Below are 21,457 nucleotides of genomic sequence, written 5' to 3'. Positions count from 1 at the left end.
TGGGAAGTGTCAATATGAGTTTGATTCCATGGAAACCGGACAAGAATGTTATTGTTGTTACTTTTCAAAATACCTTCGTCCAGGAGAAGGCAGCGTAACTCTGTGTAGTATGACAACAGAAACATACCACCTGCGTCATTGTCCCATGTTCCAGGTATGGTTGGAACGCCCCGACTTCCATTTCGCCTCTGAAATACGTCGACAAAGCATCAATTTTTCTCTTTTCGATGTTCATAAGGAGAAACATCAACTTCCCTCCTTAACCTCCTTTCCAAATGTTTAAAGGCCGCTCGTGAGTGGCAGAGACCAGGAATAGTGACAATGCCCTAGCTAGCAAGACATTGCTCTAGAGACTGACCATATATACATATATATAATATGTGCCCAGGCCCCTCTCAACTCACGCTAGGACCACGGAGAACCAGGTAATGGCTAATGATGATTCTGCAGGTAGACTAATAGGCTTCCCCTAACCCCCAAGCTTTAGCTCACAAGGATACATGATGGCGAGGTTGCAGACACTACAAGAAACTATCGAGTTTGACCGGGACTCGAACCGCAGTTCGGCGATCACCAGGCAGGGATGTTTCTAATGGGCCACCGCAGCACTAAAGGAGCACAATAACAACGGGGGAAGTCTGGGCAATTTAAACCCGATGAATTTAATGCAACTCGCTTGCAAAGCAATTTTATTTTTAATGGAAGAGGCAATGGCCCGAAATCATCCGATACGGCCAAGTATTTTCCGTAAACTTTGCATTCAGAGATGTCAGGTTGTCCATTTGTTTTTGTTTTTTGTTCTCATTCTTTTGCTCTTTTTTATTTCTTTGTAAATGTTATTAGGAATTTTCAGAATAGGAAGAATGTTTTCAACGTTACATTTACCATTCTTTTCACTAGGTAAGTAATCTTTAGTAAAAACTAATATAAGTCTAAGAAACTAATTAGGAAAATTTAAGAACTGATAGATTTTTCAAAATTTTAATGCCTAGATCACCAAATGATCATTTATTACTGTCCAATTTCTTGGACAAAACAATATAACTTTATATCTTATTCTGTATGTTTTGTTATTTTAAATGTTCCGAAAATCAATCAAGATAATTAATAATCTGAAATGCCCTAACTCAGAATACTTTAGAACTTCAACTTGAATAGTTTTTAGAATAATAATGACCAGACTAGAGTTAAAAAGAAAAAAGTAAAAGAATTAAATAATAGGAATGGCTTACAAAGATATGATTTTATTACATATGTTAAGAGAATATACACTTTTCACAAATTTATCATAGTGTAAATACGGCAGTATCAATCAGGTTTTAAATGAGCATATTACATAATCACTCAAATTATATCACGATCCACTCTCGCTTGTGCTAAATCGTGAGAAATCTTAAAAGTATCGTATTCAATTAAGTTAATAGGAAATGTGCTTATGTGGTTCTAAAGGAAGATCATGGATACAAATTATACAGTTGGTTTCCATATACAGATTAATACACAAATGAATTTCGTTAACAGCAAGTTACATAAAAGTTTAGGCGTAGCAACTAGACCGAGTAATAAAAAGTGATTATTCATAAGACTTCGCTTCGTTAAGCAATTCAAACAGAAAATGGCACTGGGCTTAGACAGGTATATCAACGCTTGAGCAATTCAAACACAATGAAGTTATTATTACAGAGATCAGAGATATCAGTAGCCGAATGGAAACTTAACTCTGGATCTGCTTTGCAAAGGATGTTACAGACCAAGTCGATTGCCTAGAGAAGTGAGTCTCTACTACAATGCAAAGCTCGCCTTTGTATATCCCACTCGAGTCTTGGGTAAGTATTTTACGGCTGTGTTACGTGGTACATCACAAAACATCGTTCCCAAAATTCTCTGATAAGGATCTTTGTAATAAAAGGACTTTAATTTTACATAATAACAAAAAGGTTGCTAAAATTATTCCTAATTACTGGATAAAAACACTTTCATGAGAAACCCCATATTTATTAAGTTATAACATTATTTTTGAATCAAGACCCTTCTAAAATGAAGTCACTTCCTTCCCAACTTCCATGTATGCATAATTCTATGTATTCTTTTTATTCTACATCCTTCTAGGTTTCTACATTGCAATAAATTTTACCCGCGTCATAATAAAAGTACACCGCATTAGATTTGTATACTTTGCAGTGTAAAAATCACAAATTCATTTACGCCATTGATAGAGATACGACTGAGCAATTACATAGCAATAACTTAATGATAATGATAGTAAATATGAATATTATTACTACTACTTAAACCACTAATGATTTTAAGCTCTCAAGACATACTTCATAATCCTCACCTCGAGAGATTTTTATAAAACAATATCCTAATCGGGGAATTTTCAAATACATGTATGGCACTCTTGAAGAAAGCCATTAAATTCCCTTTATTCCTACACAAAGATATCATACTTATAGCTTAAGACTCTGTCTGAGCATTGAAAATAATAACCTAATCTTCACGCGCATACTCTGGATCTTTGGAAAACACACGACTATATAGACCTAAAGTCAGAAGATCGTTTACTTCTTCGTGGAGATTTATCTTTGCATAGTAGTGGTCAGACATGTGTGTCACCGAATAGCCCCATCTTGCAGGATCAAATAACTGTAGGCTATCAGTAAGAACAGAGGGGTAGACGTAATGATCGACGAAGGTTCCAGAAAGTTCATAAGCTCTGAAGGTGGAGTCCCCAATTAATGCTCCTTCAATATGACCACAGCTTGATATACTCTCGTCCAGACAAAGGACCACCCCACAGTTCTGATTAAATGTGAAGTACGTATAATTAGCATGTTCGCTTAAACCACTGAAGGCAATGATCATATAAACAAAGTCTTCCGGTTCTGTAGATGCTGGATAAGAGTACGATACATGACAGCAGAGTTCATCTTCATCGCAAACTGTCTTGTTCAGAATGCTGGCTGTTGATGAAGCTGACCTCTCCAACACAGTGTAGTTATAACCACTTAAATTTTCATGTTTATACTTCTGGTACATTTTTGTTCCAGTCTTTCGTGATAACGGCACGACACCTTCTCTTTCTAATGATAAAAGCAAGTTTTGTTTTTGTTCAGTGGGATATATCAGTTCAAGGTCTAGACCATGCTCAAGATTCATCTCAGAGTTTGATCTTGACCTTTTTGCTGGAAGTGATGTAGATGTCGTTTTAACACTACCTACAATCAGTTTAGTGCCTGAAGATGTGTCATATGTATATTCTTCTGGTTCAGAAGCTACGCCCCTAAAGATCCCAGCTCCCAAGAACCCATCAGAAGGATTGTATAGATTCGCCACAACGAGGTTAACATTATTACCCATGGTGAAACCTTTCCAAATCTGAGGAGCTAAGAAAAAAGGAAATGGGTTCATGATTAGATAAATTTCCATAAGTAAAACCTTCCATGTTAGAATAATGGACTATGGTATAAACATATTCTTTTATATTACTGAATATAGATTTTTAAAGAGTGGTAAAACTTTCCAATTGAGTTCAACTGTATCAGTGTGCAAGAATTTCTGAATAACTTTTTTCTTTACTTGATACTCTAGAAGATATAATCAAGAGATCACAAAAATTCCAGTTATAGAAGACAGCATAACTTGGAACCTCTCGAATAAAGTAACATTATCCCAATAAATAGGTAGACTGAATAAAGCAAGCCAATTCAGATGAAATAAGTCTCCTGAAATAGGCTGACCTTTCACTTCATCAACTATCATGAACCGAGGAAAGTAAAAAGAAAAAAAGAAAAAGAACCAAAATTTATAGAAAATACTTATAAATGATTATGAAATAAGGCAAACCCTAGATCATTTAAAACTATATCTCGGGAAATATGAAAATAAAAAGGGAATGCCATTTGTTCAAGAATTATATGAAGTCACTAACATCCTGAGCAAAAAACCAAACGAAGAACCACAGCCTTGCACCTAACATATATGTTGTCTTTAACTTTAATCATATATGTAGTTCAAAATATTCATAATTAGGATTATTTAAAATATCAATAATTAGCATTTACATCATGATCTTTACTTGTTTGATTAGTCCTAATAAACACCTTAGATGTCTTTGTTAAAAATAAGGATAAAACTTTCATAGTAAGACTTTTTGAACAAAGAGAAATTGTATAGTGGAATATGTATGCTGGAGGACCGAAGATATTGTGAGAGGCCATTAAGCATTTGGTCCTTGATGTAAATAGTGAAATATGAGTAGAAGTAAAAGGATTGGCATAATGCAGATATCTTGTAATAATTCATGAAGTTAAAAGCATAAAAAAATGATAATAGTATACTTGTTTCATACCTGTGAGGAAAGGCAGTTGATCCATCCACCCTGTGCTCATGATTGCATCGCGAATACCCAGATTGTTGAAATTAACAATAGCTGGGGTCTCATACAAGATATCAAAACATATCTAGAAGAAACGTTGGAAATAAAAGAAAAGTACATTAAAATATTCAAATATATATATATGTATATATATATATATATATATATATATATATATATATATATATTTATATATATATATAAATATATATTATATATATAATATGTTTCTTTACTGATTCCATTATATGAACGGACATACACATCCTTGCGTGCATATATATATATATATATATATATATATATATATATATATATATATATATATATATATATATACTGTATATAATATGTTTCTTTACTGACTCCATTATATGAACAGACATACACATCCTTGCGTGCATATATATATATATATATATATATATATATATATATATATATATATATATATATATTATATATATATATAATATGTTTCTTTACTGATTCCATTATATGAACGGACATACACATCCTTGCGTGCATATATATATATATATATATATATATATATATATATATATATATATATATATATATGTATATATATATATATATATATATATATATATATATATATATATATATATATATATGCACGCAAGGATGTGTATGTCCGTTCATATAATGGAATCAGTAAAGAAACATATCTATGCTTAAAAGCATGCGCACTTGGAAAAGATGTTAGTGTATATTATGTATCCCAAATGAAAAAGAATACATAACTCAAGACTTTCGTACTGATAACGAAGCAACTGGGAACAATCATATCTAATCTTTAGAAAAGCTGAATATTTTATTTTAATTGCTTATTTCTGCTCTTGTGGTTTAATTATATCCTAATTTCCTTTCTTAAGTGGGTTATTTTTCCCTGTTCTCGGCGTCAATGACCTTCGATGTCAGGATGCCAGAGAACTTCAAATCATTCATTCCCTTGTTGGAGCCCCTGGGCTTATAGAATCTTGCTTTTCCAACTAGGGTTGTAGCTTAGCTAGTAATAATAATAATAAATGAGTATAATGCGGGACTTACCATCAGAGTGAAAGTGACTCCGAAGGAGGTCTCGAAAGAGGCAGAAACATCTGGGTCGCTGCCAGGAGTGAAGTGACTTCGAGAAAATAGATGTTTTTTTCGGTACCTGGAAATGCCGTTGATGTTATTTTTGCTATCACTAAAGTTCTAAAGACACATCTTTTTGGATCTTATTCAGTTATTTTTTAAGGTCCGCATTTCCCTTGATTTTCTTTGCTAGATCGTTTAGCAAATATTTTAAAAACACCCAATTTACATTGAGACCACATCATACAAAGAATCTACAATCTTAAATGGAGATAAAGCTCTTTTATTCTTACCTTGCTACGACTGCACCCGCCTCGTCAAATACAACTTGGGTGTTGTAGAAAATACAACTGGAGACGTCAGTATATTCAGTAGTCTTCTGAAGAGAATCTATGGCTGAACAATTAAATTGTTCTGAAAGATCCACCACAAGGTACATAGTGTTCTCTATAGCTGCACAGCTGAGCTCTTTCATAATCTGTAAAAGAATACGAATAACCATCAAAATCTACAAAGGAATACTGCTCACATCAAGATGCAAGCATAAATGGGTTGTAACAGGGGATATATGATTATCCTAAAAAAGTATTTTCTTCTTGAAAGAGGAGACTAATCTTAGCTGATAGTACTGGCTCTTTTTTACCTCAATTTTCTCTCTCTCTCTCTCTCTCTCTCTCTCTCTCTCTCTCTCTCTCTCTCTCTCTCTCTCTCTCTCTCAAGTCACATGCAATGATATTGTTTTGATCTTTTTCTCATTAGTCATATTTTCCCATTTTTGCTTTTAACGTCTCTATTGTTCTAAAAACACGATCACTGATAGCGTATTAGGAAAATTACTCTGCATATGAATGACGAAAAGTTGTACCATTTGTTCAATATAGAAAGTATTTCTTTCCCTTATCTTCAGCCTTTTGAATTTTTTATCTCGAGCTAAAATTCATTTAGTCTTCCCCCTTTCATATGTCAGGCCTTCTACTTAGCTAATTTTCATACCACATTTTTTTCTGCAAGCGTTGATTAGATAAGGTTACTAAGTTGCCGTTACCACCAGCCTTCGATTAAAGTGTTAATAGATTTTGTTACCTTACTAGAATCCTTAACATGGGTGTATTCGCAAGGGATCTCTCTATCCTTTGGATCTGGGACAACTTGCGTCTGGGTAAGGAAGACCTCAGGGTCTGGTGCTAAATTCAAACTGGTCAATCCGTGTTCTGGAAAGACGATGATCTGTGTACCCTGGAAAGGTAAATTGAAAATTGTGTTTTAATTAAATCTTATTCATATGACGAGCCCCATCTTTCTTTAACCTTTTCAGCACATATAAATGCAGCCACCAATAATGAATAGACACGGGCTGCCTTAGCAGTAGAGCCCGTGGTGCAGGTCGTTTTAATGCCTGCGATGAATAACTTTCCATAAAAAAGAACAAACATCAAATCAAAGGTAAACATCCATGTTTGCATGGAAATGCAACGAAGTAATGTTATGATTAAGAATTTCAGGCAAATCAACTTCTTACACTGGGTAATCAGTATGACACACATGTTATTTGGCCTCGTGTTCTTAAATTTTCGGTTTCTTCTTAATCGTATGATTTCCCTTATGGTCTCTAATCCCTCATTAGAGATAGTTATTTTTAAATGAACACAAGATAAATCAAAATTACATGAAAGTCATAAACAGCAAGTCTGCAAATGGATTTTGTTCTTTCCTTCGAAAAAAAAATCTATCTACTTAAAGGCCTCATGAGACACATTAGGTCATTTTATCTACAGTTGAAGATTCCTCTTCAACTTCAATGCTCTGTAATTCCACTGATTTGTATAACAGCCTCTTTTGAGCTTTCGTTGTAACTAAATTGTTTACAAACTCCTTTTTCTTTCATTCTTTCAAATGATTTTCCAGAACCTTTCTAGATATGGTAATCAAACTGTCTACCCTAAAGCATTTGCATAGACGAATTTGTATCAAATTTAAAATCGGTAATGGTTCTTTAATGGCAGGAAAGATTACAATTATTCTATATATTTTACTATAAAAATGGGAAATTCTACTGTTTTCTTGATATATATGTTTATAAAGACAAGGAAAACTTACCTTTTCCTTGGCTATTTTGGCATACTCAATAAATTTGAGTGCATTTTGTTCAAGCACAGCCAAACCTCCTCCTCCGAGATCATCAAACGCTTCGTATTGCAAGGCTGCCGCAACATATTCCACATCGGTTCCTACGCATGTATCTTCTTGGACAGTTTCGCCCAGATCAATGTCGTTAACCCTTTGCAAACGCCAGTCAAAATTATTTTTCCATTTTGTATTTATATGCATTCCATAATCAGGCTGTGCGTCTATAAGGCAGAAGAGCCAGACGAGTATAAACCAATGTAGAAGTCTAAACACCATACTGGGAGTTGATATGATTTAACCAGCTGATATTGGTATACTGCTAATTGCCGCCGATACAAGATGCATTCTCTAACTGTGAGACATTTAAGAAAAAAATGAAGATAAGATAAAACATTTTGTTTATGATTTCTCTTAGCAACGACAGAAGATCCAATAACATTTGCTTGACATATCTATGTGTGCAATGTTACGGAAAATAACCACCGTTATTCTTAGGGATTAAATTAGTGTCATTGCATTCTCTGTAAATCTGTAGGGCTCAATTTTTTTCCCGACACGTTTGTCTTTTACTATATGGAAGTTTCTTGGAAAAGAAAATAGTATTTTTCGTTTGGAACCTTTCAAAGTTTTCTAATAACAAAAATCTATATTATTAATATTATTAATATTATTAATATTATTAATATTATTAATATTATTAATATTATTATTATTATTATTAATATTATTAATATTATTAATATTAATATTAATAATAATAATAAGAAGAAGAAGAAAATTGGTAAAAGACATAAGCAACATTACGACAATTTAAAATTATAAATAGTTATTTCAAAGTATAAAAATTGGTGATGCTGATGTTAGGATTGTGCCTGTTGTGAAAAATTTGGGTGTACTGATGGATTGCAATTTGTCAATGAGGGATCAAATAGTGAATACAGTGAAAGTGTGTAACTATCACCTGAGAAACACAGCATTTATTAGAAAATATTTAACAGAGGGCAGTACAAAAATTTTAGTGATGAGTCACGTAATATCAAGGGTTGGTTATTGCAATTCTCTTTATTATAAATTGCCCAATACACTAAGAAAGCTTCAAAATGTGCAAAACCGGGCGGCTAGACTGATAAAAGGCATTAAATTTCGGGAGAGAATAACTCCTACACTGATCGATCTACTTTGGCTACCTGTTAAGGCTAGAATTGAATTTAAGATTTGTTTGTTGACTTACAAGGCACCTACAAGTGATAAGCCTAAATATCTTCGTGATTGTTTGGTCAACTACCCTCAAGCTACTAGCGCTGCTGTATGAGTTAGACATGCTGATGACCCATATAGACTATTCGAAATTAGTGTGAATTATGCAATCGGAGGAAGAACTTTTTGTTATACTGCACCGAGACTCTTCAACGACCTTCCACTTGATGTCAAGAATAGCAAAAATGTGGCAGCTTTCAAGAAAAACCTGAAGACTTATCTCTTTGGAAAGTGTTATAATAGTGATCAGAAAACTATTAAGCCTGAATACAAATGGTAGTGAATACTGAAAAGATACAGAACAAGATATAAACTGAAAAGAAATTATTTTCACACATCAAGACCCGCCTGAACAGACTCTTAGTGTCTGATGGAGGGCGAGAAATAAACCCCTAAAAGTAAAAAGTAAAAGTAGTTCTTAAAACACTTTTCTGCTGAAAGCAGAGTTATCTAGGTTTAGCTTTGGTTGAAGTTTTTCTATGTAAAATGTTTCCAACAATCTTATCTCGGTCTCAAATTGAGCTTTACATAAAATAGTAAAAACAAGATTATTAAAATTGGTGTTACACACTCCATGGCTATGATTAAGAAGGCTTACCCAGCGGTAGAAGGGTCCTCGAACTATGCCTCATGTTTAAAGGTTCTGATAGACAACAGTTTAGTTGAACTACCCACATATTCCGAACTACACTTCGAACACACACATTTATAAACAACCATAGAACATAGTTCGCTAGATAACGACTCCTTGGACTTGAGTAAATTGCCTATCTTAAAATCATTTAAAAATACCATTCTAATATTTATATTTTTGAAGTAGGTTTTCGTTATGTTCTTAATTTTCCTTTCTGTTATATTATTGATTTTGTTCGATATGTAAGGAAATCGGGTATATATAATCTGGTCATTTGCTTCACAAATCTGGTTATCATCATTAATGATTTTGGTAAGAAAATTCTACTTTTTTGTCAAATAAATGATCTTGGTAACCATTGTTGTTAAAGAATTCCTTTAAAAATGTTATTTTTTTATTGAAGTTCAAATAATTTGATGAAAGCTTATATGTTCTATTAATGAGAGTATTAATGCTGTTCATTTTATACCTTAAATTCCACTCACTTAAAAAATTTAAACCAAGACCAGTAAAAGTGGGCTTCCTATAAACTTCCATATCTATTTTAAGGTCAGAAGTTTTCGTGACTAGTACGTCCAAAAAGGGAATTTTACCTTCGTTTTCTTCTTCCATGGTGAACTTTATATTACTGAGCTGAGAATTTAAATAATTAAAAAATCTGATTGCGTCATTCTTTTGCTTAAAAATAATAAATGTGTTATCCACATACCTTCCATATAACACAGGCTTAAAACTTAAAGGACAATTTTCCAACCATTCAGTCTCGTGAAAACATAAGAAAATATTGGCCAAAGTTGCCGTAATAGGATTTCCTATAGCTAGTCCATCTTTTTGTTTGTAATACTCTTTGTTAAAAATAAATAAAAAATGAATCTTGAACAATAATGTTTAATATATCAATAAATTTATATTTACTTAGGTTTCTAAAGTTGTTATTATCCTTGTACATTTTATTTGCTACGATTTCCATAACTTCTTTTGTGATTATTTATATTTTCAATCTCCCTTTTCTCATTGCACGGCTATGCAACAATCCTTCCTTACTATCACCTTCCCTTAATCACCAACATCCATCTAACATATTTTTCTATACTTCTTAATAACCAGGACCCTTGTTCACACGTAACGTCGAACTATTCCATAAACAATGATTGAATTTGCGACAGCGCCTCTCTAACCGTGTGTCAAAAACCTCCCTGTGTGAACAAGGTCTTAGTCCTACTGCCATTCTCATTTCTTATTCCTCCTGTCTTTCATATTTTCTTCTCTAACCTTCATATTTTTATCATTATCATGAACTCCGTTTTTACTTTTCCCTCCCCCTACCCCTCCCAACTCTCTACTTACTACTCATTACCATCTTTTTCCTCAGCCTCTACTCATAAAATTTATTATTCTCATTTCTCCACATCCATTTAAGGTAAGGTTCCTTTTTCTTTAGAACTTTATTTTTCCGTAGCCTTCTCATTCCAAATCGTTTCAATAGCTTCCTATCTTTCGCCTTAATAACTTTTCCCTCTCTTTTTCCCCTAACTCGTTGGACCCTTTCTCTACCCCATAAATTCTTCTTCACATTCTTATTTTCATTTCCTCCTCTCCATTCTTTCTCATTTCTTATCCGTCATCTGCATTATTCCACTATATCGACAGGGAAGAATTAGCTAGAATCATTATATTCACTTCTACTTATTTGGTTCATTTTTACTCGCTTCCCCTCTTCCGAAAGTTACTTCTAAAAGTGAAACTTCCTTGACCTTGGCTCTCTTCACCTTATTTACGCAGAGGGGAGTAATTTACATGGACATCACGATCATCATTTTTCTTCTCCTTCGTCATCTGGGTCTTAATAAAGACGGAACTCCCTTTCAGCTCAAAACTTGTCAATTTGTTTGACAGAATTTATGAGGCAGTTACCCCACCCATTTTATGCATAATTTTTCCAATCTCCTTCTGGTGTTACGTAACTTCTTTAATCTCGTTATATAACGTAATTGGTTTTCACAGGCTTTCTTACATGTATTATATAATGAGTATTCACACAAGTGCTAGTTTTTATTTGAAATCATCTAATGAAAATCGTTTACTTATTGTGTAGCCAATGACTTACATGACCACTGTAAGGCAACTGTCGTTTGACTTTCCTTTACACACACACACACACACACACACACACACATATATATATATATATATATATATATATATATATATATATACATACATACATATATATATATTTATACCTTTCTGAGCGGGGATACCTTAACGTGGTGAAAGGATTTGCGAACCATACTTGGTTGGTTTGCTGTGAGCGATCAGACGAACATCTCCTACCGCCAGTCTGAAGAAAGGAAATAAGAAATGAATAAACCATATAGGCTATAAAATGTAATGGATAACAATATAGAATACCTTGGGATCAGTAACAACGTTAAAATAGATCTATCATTTATAACGATGAAGAGAGAAAAGTGAACCTGAATGTACCCTCAAGCAAGAGACTTCTAACCTAGGACAGTGGAAGAGCATAGTACAGAGGCTATGACACTACCGCATGTGTTTCATACACGCTTGCACACTATAATGGTTTTGATTTTTTATCTTTTCACTTGCTCTTCAATGTTATTTCAGGCCACTCATGAATGGCAGAGGCAAGGGACAGTGACATTGCCCTATCAAGCAGGATAATGCCCTAGAGACTGACCATATTACATATGATCAGCGCCCAAGCCCCTCTCCACCCAAGCTAGGACTAAGGAGGACAAGGCAATGGCTGCTGAAGACTTACCAGATAGACCTATATGATCCCCCAAACCGCTCCCCCCTCCCATCCTTAGCTCACAAGAGTGGTGAGGTTGCAGCGACCAAGAGAACTAACGAGTTTGAGCGGGACTCTAACCCCAGTCTAGCAACCACCAGGCAAGGACTCTACCGCCAGGCCACCACAACCCTAAGCTTTTTCATGTTTGAAGTTTTGTGACGTACTTCCTCGCAAGGCGCTGTACGAAAACTCGGTGAATGTTTAATAAAGTTTAGTTGCATTCATCTCCTATCTTAGTTATACCCTAACTGTCCGGCCGTACACCAGAGAACAATGATTTGATTTTGGAGCATCCTCCTAGAAGAGTTGCTCACCATAGCTAAAGAATTCCTTCTACCCTTACCAAGAGGAAACTTGCCACTGAACAATTATAGTACAGTAGTTAACCCTTAAGCGAATTTTTAGTTATTGTAGTGTTGTCAGGTGTAGGGGGACAGAGGAGACTGCGTAAATAGGCCAAACTATTCGGTGCATGTGTAAGAAAAGAAAAAATGTGCCGTAACCAGAGGAGGATCCAGTGTATAACAATCTGGCCAGTTAAAGAACATAACTCTCTAGCAGTAGTATCTCAACGGGTGGCTGGTGCCTCTTCCAACTTAGTACCTACATGTCTGAGGCCTTTGTCCCGCAGTAGACAAGAAACTGCTGCATTTCTTTATGTATATATATATATATATATATATATATATATATATATATATATATATATATATATATATATATATATATATCTCAAATGAAATATGAAATATAACGTGACTGGCATCATTCAGTGCAACAGTAGTTTATTCACATCAGCCGCTTACTTTTTATAACGATCAATATAGAGTGCTGAACGTATTTTCCTCCCGACTTTCAAGTTTCTTTCGTAGGTGTCTTCCTTATCTGACTGAGCACAAGATATAAACTCTTTTCTTCTTTATATTTCTTGGAAAAAGGGGCATTTGGGAAAACTTAGCATTTCTTATTTTTATGCTTTTAAGAGCAATATATGGTAAAGGAAATAACGAGAGAGAGAGAGAGAGAGAGAGAGAGAGAGAGAGAGAGAGAGAGAGAGAGAGAGAGAGAGAGAGAGAGAGAGAGAGAGAGAGAGAGAGAGAAATTTTGAAATTATTCAAACCCAGGGTCTAAAGAAAAGTTCTTGGGATTGGATGACCTTCACAGTATCCGTTATCGGCAAATGTACTTACCTGCAAATTGAAATCAGATTCCCCATTTCCTTTTCTATCTCCAGTCGCAAAGCTCCCCATACGTAAGCCTACGTCCATCCATCCATTTCATTATTCCTAACTTTCTTTCACCATTTTAAAGGTCGCTCATGAATGGCAGAGGCAAGGGACAGTGACATTGCCCTATCAAGCAGGACAGTGCCCCAAAGACTGATCATATACGATCAGCACCCAAGCTCCGTCTCCACCCAAGCTAGGACTAAGGAAGGCCAGGCAATGGCTGCTGATGACTCAGCAGATAGAATACTAGACTACCCCCCCCCCGAAATCCTTAGCTCACAAGAATGGAGAGATTGCAGCGACCAAAGAAACTAACGAGTTTTGAGCGGGACTCGAACCCAGTCTGGGCTTCACCAGTCAGGGACGTTACCACATGTCAACCACAATTGAAATACCTGAAAATTACGTTGTTGTCGTTATTTGAATTAAAGTTTCAAATTCTTCTACTGTTCTTATACAAATAATTCGGTGAATTACACATCATTAAAATCGGTATCTGTCCCTCAGCCTATGCCTGCAGCATAAATTAGTAGCCTAAGTGATTTCATGATGAAACGAACGGAAGATGGAATCCTATAGAAATTAAAGAGTTTAGTAAGAATAACATGTTACTGAGTCACTTAATTAACAACAATTACGATGCTATAATACACCTATAAGGTCTATAAGATCCCAATACTAGAACCAAATACTTTACTGTGTCGAACCATGTGCCATGAACTTGTTAAGCACAAACTTGTAGAAAGAACTTGAAACAACGAGGTTTTCACCCTGGTAGAATTTTTGGTTTGGCATTAAACATACAGGTGTCACACATTTAGATCTATTTCTTTTTCATCAAAAGATATCACAATTTTATTTGTTCACATTTAGGAATGAATGGAAATCAGGAGGATTGGGCAGTAAATGCTAATATAGATCGTGGAAGAACAGAAAATTGATAAAATACATAGCATTATGTTAAGTTGAACTGAGAGTCACGTGTGGAAAAGGATCAATATGACGAATTTCAAAGCGGTCCTAGGTCAGATTGCAAGTGTTGGCCTAACTTTAATTCATGAAAATAAAGCGTTATTGAGTGTTAATGGAAGGTGATATATATATATATATATATATATATATATATATATATATATATATATATATATATATATATATGTGTGTGTGTGTGTGTGTGTGTGCGTATGGATATATATATATATATATATATATATATGTGTGTGTGTGTGTGTGTGTGCGTATGGATATATATATATATATATATATATATATATATATATATATATATCTATATATATATATATATATATCTATATATATATATATATATATATATATATATATATATATATATGTATGTATATATATGTATATATATATATATATATATATATATAAAATCCCATTATGAGTACGATACCTTACTGTGGGGAAGGGTTTGTGTATTGCATATATATATATATATATATATATATATATATATATATATATATATATATATATATATATATATATATATATACAGTATATATATATATATATGTATATATATATATATATGTATATATATATATATAATATATCATCGCCATCATCATCATCAGCAGCAGCAGTAGTTACCAGCAGAACAAAGGACTCAAACACGTCTGTTTATGGTCTTTCTATGCTAGTCCACACTTGCGAATTTTCTTAGTTCGTCAATACACCGTCTTTTCTCTCTTCCTCTGCTACCTCTATGGACCCATTCTGTTATTCTTAATGTCATTCCATTATCTATCATGCTCAATGTCCTTCCCATGTCCATTTTTCTTATATATATATATATATATATATATATATATATATATATATATATATATATATATATATCCCATTATGAGTAGGATACCTTATAGTGGTGAAGGGTTTGTGTATCGCAAAGCTGCACTAGTCAGGGCCACCATACTAGGCTGGTTTGCTGTGAGCGATGAGACCAAAATCTTCCACCATCACCCTTCCGAAGTGGCCATCGTGATAATGAAAACTGGCCAAATTCCAGACATGAATTAACATGTTTGAGGCCTTTCCCCTGCAGTGGGCTAGAAAAGGCTTTATCTGTTATATATATATATATATATATATATATATATATATATATATATATATATATATATATATATACATATATATATATATATATATATATATATATATATATATATATATATATATATATATATATATATATATATATATATTACGGTTTTTAACTCCCAAGTAAAGTACGTTAACATTATAGTCCGTGGGCTGAGGGGGCTCACCTTGCACCCCCCCCCTTAAAATTGACAAAAGTGCATTTAGATTGTAGCATTTGATCCATATTTTCATTTTTTTAATATTCCCATTGAAAAAATAGGGACTCACTACCACTCCTCGGCCACTTTATTTGATGACATCATCGAATTTTGCAGCTGCCAATTTTGGGGTAGGGCAAACCTAATTAGACATAACTCCGGACTGAATAGTCAGAGAAAGATAAATGACATATCAAAATGTGTGCTTTGGGCCTCTCTAACAGATAAAATAGACAATATGCAATTACGTTTAATAATTAGGTCACCAGAGGTCAAAAGGTCACCAAATTTGGGGTCAAGTGAAAATTTTAGGCACCTCCATAAATGTAACCCCAGGACCAGCCAGACCAAAATCTGATGACTTTTTCTGCTTTATTTCATCTCTAGAGACCTCAAGAAATAGAATGATACCCATTAAGTGTACCTGTTGGCCAAATCATGGAAATGAGATGTTATGTAAAAAAGTCAATTTTCAAATTTGTCGTTTTTTTGCCTCAAAATCGTAAAAACTGATAAAGCTCATAACTCTTCTTATAGAGGGGCTACGGAAATTATTTTGGTGTGTTTTCCCAGGTTTTGGGGGTCAGAGAATCCAAAAAAAAAACATTCTCAACAATGTCAACTAATTACATTATGCTCAAAATTCAAGATGGCCGCCACTCTGGACGCCGTAATTTTGACTTGGCTATAACTCCTCCATGAATGCAACAAGAGAGATAATATTCGTGTCCTTACCTAGATTCTTGAGATCACAGCATTCAATAAAGGCAGTTTCAAAAAGTCTGTCAGTAAATTTGGGGAAAGTCACATAAATCAACAACAGAAATGCTTTATTTGAAGGTTACGACAATCATGAATGAAATACAATAAAACTGTACATGATTGTACAATATACTCACATGATGCAAGACCTCACTGGGAAGATTCACACTGTGTTGCTTTGTACTACAGAAAAAAGTCAACCTATGCAAGGTATAAAGTTTGATAAGTCTACTTGGGTACCTTTGGGTTCACTTTTAATTAATGGAAAGGCAATTATTGGAAATATCTTGTGATACAAAGGAGGTCCTTGACCCTTCGACCCTGAAATCTACCATCTTGTTACTTGAAACTTTCTTAGTCCAAGTCGGACCCACTATCATCACTTTCATAGTCATCATCAAAATTTCCATCACTTTCATTGTTTTCATCAAGGCTTTCATCATCAAACATCTCATCATCATCCATCGTCTCAAGTATATCAGCCATACTTGTAGGAAGTGCAGTTCCCTTGAACCAACAGGGTTCTAGATTTCCATCCTTAATTATCCAACCATGATCCACAGCTGGATGAGGGACCTCAGGTTTGGGATAATGGGCACGTTTCCATATCGCAACCTGATAGTTTGCCTCCTGATATGCTCATTCAGACACCCTTGGTGGCTCAAGAGATGAAAGATCAATATTCTTCTTTGAAACGAGCGACTGCCCACTGCACTTTAACTCGAGCATTTGGTATCGAAGCAGGTCAACTTCCTTTGTCTTAGTTTTGGCAGAATACATGGTGCAGGTGAAATCCTCAAGAGCAAGGAAGATTTCATCGGTTACCTCCCACGACTCCCCTAAGCAACTGAAGAATTCTTGGTACTTTAAGCATTTCTGTAGAATTCGCAGCGGTTTTAACTTGACAATTCCTTTAAAGGGCACTAGTCATATCGCATCTACTGAATGCATGCAGACCAAGGAGAACAGCACAGTAAGTTGGTGTGAACCTTTTCGATAGTTCTGTGACATCTATGAATCACCTTCTATTCCCAGTGCCAGTATCAAAAAGGAGTTGCACACCTAAGTTTGGAGCATAATACAGAAGTATGAAGAATATGTCACTGTCACGGACTTTAAACCCGAACAAATTTATATCCTTCATCCTTGGCATAGGTTGAATAGAGAATGACACGTGAATCAGTCTCTACCTGGGTTGAGTCAAGAGATTCAATTTGAAATGCAGTGATCTTCCCATTGTCTGCCTCGAGTTCGTACGCCTTGCCCTTACAAACTAAGATAAGCTTCTTCTTTTTTACTTTCGTATATTGTGTTCCGTGCACCAAACCCTCAAGAGTAATTCAATGAGCCGAGTTTTATTGTCGTCATTACTCAAGAACTCTTTCCAGTTATCTGGTCGCCTTGTGTTTTCTCCACTAACCAAATTTTTTTCTTCTAAGCCAAGATTTGATCTCTCCAGGGATTTTATTGAAATGGGCATGTAAACTGAGAGTGTTTAAATGAGCATATCAGGAGGTGAACTATCAGGTTGCGATATGGAAATGTGCGTATTATCCCAAACCTGAGGTCCCTCATCCAGCTGTGGATCATGGTTGGATAATGAAGGATGGAAATCTAGAACCCTGTTGGTTCAAGGGAACTGCACTTCCTACTAGTATACAAGGTACCTAGAGGCGATGGTACAGATGGTGAATATGGGGTCGAAAGCAGCAGAGACAGCAAGCATTGTGATACCCGTTCATCACAGATCCAGAAGAGTGAGAAAGACGCAGGAAGATCAAACAAAGAACGCATTCAGAACAGAGAGACTGAAGAAGAATGATGACTTCTTTGCTCCATTGCCCAAACAGAGGCTGAAGACTTTCGCTGACATTGGCAAGAAAGCACTTGCGAAAACATCAAGTAACAAAACAGTGGAGTACATACAGCAGGGGAATATCGCATTCAAGTTGTTGGTTAAGTCTCAAAACCACAAATTGGATGTCAAAGAACTTCTACGATACCCATTCATGCATGTGCCATCATCTCTTGAGACACCAGATGGGTATCTTCTGAAGACAGACAAGAGCAAGGCATTCCACCACTTAGTGAAAGACATGAATGATTCCGATATTCCTCCTGACAAAGATACAATGAATGTAGACGACGGAAATGCCGTGTTTCACTCAATAAAGGAAATGCCAAAAACATTCAAACAGATATGTCAAAACATCTTGTTCGTCTCTACATCTGGGAAATCCAGCGTGATTTTCAGCATTGACACTTACATGCCCAATTCAATAAAATCCCCGGATAGATCAAATCTTGGCTCAGGAGAAAAACGTTTGGTTAGTGGAGAAAACACAAGGCGATCAGATAACTTGAAAGAGTTCTTGAGTAATGACGACAATAAAACTCGGCTCATTGAATTACTCTTGAGGGTTTGGTGCACGGAGGAGAATATACGAAGGTAGAGAAGAAGAAGATTATCTTAGTTTGTAAGGGCTAGGCGTACGAACTCGAGGCAAACAATGGGAAGATCACTGCATTTCAAATTGAATCTCTTGACTCAACCCAGGAAGAGACTGATTCACGTGTCATTCTCTATTCAACCTATGCCAAGGATGAAGGATATGAATTTGTTCGGGTTCGAAGTCCAGACAGTAACATATTCTTCATACTTCTGTATTATGTCCAAACTTAGGTGTGCAACTCCTTTTTGATACTGGCACTGGGAATAGAAGGTGATTCATAGATGTCACAGAACTATCGAAAGGGTTCACACCAACTTACTGTGCCGTTCTCCTTGGTCTGCTTTCCTTGGTCTGCATGCATTCAGTAGATGCAATATGACCAGTGCCTTTAAAGGAACTGTCAAGTTAAAACCGCTGCGAATTCTACAGAAATGCTTAAAGTACCAAGAAGTCTTCAGTTGCCTAGGGGAGTCGTGGGAGGTATCCTATGAAATATGCCTTGCTCCTGACCAGCTTCGATACCAAATGCTCAAGTTAAAGTATCACAAGATATTTCCAATAATTGCCTTTCCATTAATTAAAAGTGGACCCAAAGGTACCCAAGTAGACTATCAAACTTTATACCTTGCATAGGTTGACTTTTTTCTGTAGTCCAAAGCAACACAGTGTGAATTTTCCCAATGAGGTCTTGCATCATATGAGAATATTGTACAATCATGTACAGTTTTATTATATTTCATTCATGATTGTCGTAACCTTCAAATAAAGCATTTCTGTTGATGATTTGTGACTTTCCCCAAATTTACTGACAGAATTTTTGAGACTGCCTTTATTGGATGCTGTGATCTGAAGAACGTGGGTGAGGACACGAATATTATCTCTCTTGCTGCATTCATGGAGGAGTTATAGCCAAGTCAAAATTACAATTACAGCGTCCAGAGTGGCGGCCATCTTGAATTTTGAGCATAATGTAATTAGTTGACATTGTTGAGAATGCTTTTTTTTGGATTCTCTGACCCCCAAAACCTGGGAAAACACACCAAAATAATTTCCGTAGCCCCTTTATAAGAAGAGTTATGAGCTTTATCAGTTTTTACGATTTTGAGGCAAAAAAACGACAAATTTGAAAATTGACTTTTTTACATAACATCTCATTTCCATGATTTGGCCAACAGGTACACTTAATGGGTATCATTCTATTTCTTGAGGTCTCTAGAGATGAAATAAGGCAGAAAAAGTCATCAGATATTGGTCTGGCTGGTCCTGGGGTTACATTTATGGAGGTGCCTAAAATTTTCACTTGACCCCAAATTTGGTGACCTTTTGACCTCTGGTGACCTAATCCTTAAACATAATTGCAAATTGTCTATTTTATCTGACAGAGAGGCCCAAAGCACACATTTTGATATGTCATTTATCTTTCTCTGACTATTCAGTCCGGAGTTATGTCTAATTAGGTTTGCCCTACCCCAAAATTGGCAGCTGCAAAATTCGATGATGTCATCAAATAAAGTGGCCGAGGAGTGGTAGTGAGTCCCTATTTTTTCAATGGGAACATTAAAAAAGTGAAAATATGGATCAAATGCTACAACCTAAATGCACTTTTGTCAATTTTAAGGGGGGGTTGCAAGGTGAGCCCCCTCAGCCCACGGACTATTAGTGAGGAATGGATGCACAGGTCTTGCCATGAGTGTAGACCTACACGCCTATGCAAACATGCAATTTAGTACGAGTTACACGAATTTGAGATCGCATTTCCACCTCTATGAAACTTTAGTATTATTACAATTTTTTTTTTTTTTAATTTACAAATTACAAGACAAATCTCACACCATGTTTTGTAGATACCGGCAGGAGTTGGAGTCTTTGCTACCGACGGACAGCCAGATATGGTTTATCCGCTCACCTCTACCAATAAAGCAAAGTTTTAAATCAACTAAGAAAACTTTTCAGATAATCATTAACAATACTTCAAACCTTTCATTTCATACCAATGCAGTTAATTCTAATAGGCATGCCCTCTCAATACTAAAGTGTTCCAGAAATTTTATTCCACTTTTGACCAAGTTGTGGAATGATCTTCCTAATCGGGTAGTTGAGTAAGTAGAACTTGAAAAGTTCAAAGTTGCAGCAACTGTTTTTATGATGAATAGGCTGACGTAAGTCTTTTTATAGTTATATATGAATTATCTGTCATAATGCTGTTAATATTTTTTTGAATATTTTATTTTGATTTGTCATTATTTCTTATATCGTTTATATATTTCCTTGTTTCCTTTCCTCACTGGGCTATTTTCCCTGTTGGAGCCCTTAGGCTTATGGTATCTTGCTTTTCCAACTAGGGTTGTAGCTTAGCAAGTAA

At 35.1% G+C, this 21,457-nt stretch overlaps 1 protein-coding gene across 1 annotated transcript; it reads right to left on the bottom strand.

Moving 5' to 3' along the window:
- Positions 1-1,084: 1,084 nt before the first annotated feature.
- Positions 1,085-9,450, bottom strand: LOC137644039 (pantetheine hydrolase VNN2-like). The gene is made up of 7 exons (XM_068376938.1): positions 9,435-9,450; positions 7,577-7,958; positions 6,563-6,715; positions 5,773-5,957; positions 5,453-5,558; positions 4,352-4,463; positions 1,085-3,386 (listed from the first exon to the last, which is right to left on the bottom strand). Exons 2-7 carry the CDS (start codon positions 7,880-7,882, stop codon positions 2,491-2,493), a joined length of 1,758 nt encoding a protein of 585 aa, XP_068233039.1. The 5' UTR covers positions 7,883-7,958; positions 9,435-9,450; the 3' UTR covers positions 1,085-2,490.
- Positions 9,451-21,457: the final 12,007 nt, after the last annotated feature.

This window comes from Palaemon carinicauda, chromosome 7 (genome assembly GCF_036898095.1).
Source record: "Palaemon carinicauda isolate YSFRI2023 chromosome 7, ASM3689809v2, whole genome shotgun sequence".
NCBI lineage: Eukaryota > Metazoa > Arthropoda > Malacostraca > Decapoda > Palaemonidae > Palaemon > Palaemon carinicauda.
The sequence above is the reverse complement of the archived record's forward strand: the minus strand, read 5'-3'. Positions and strand labels throughout refer to the sequence as shown.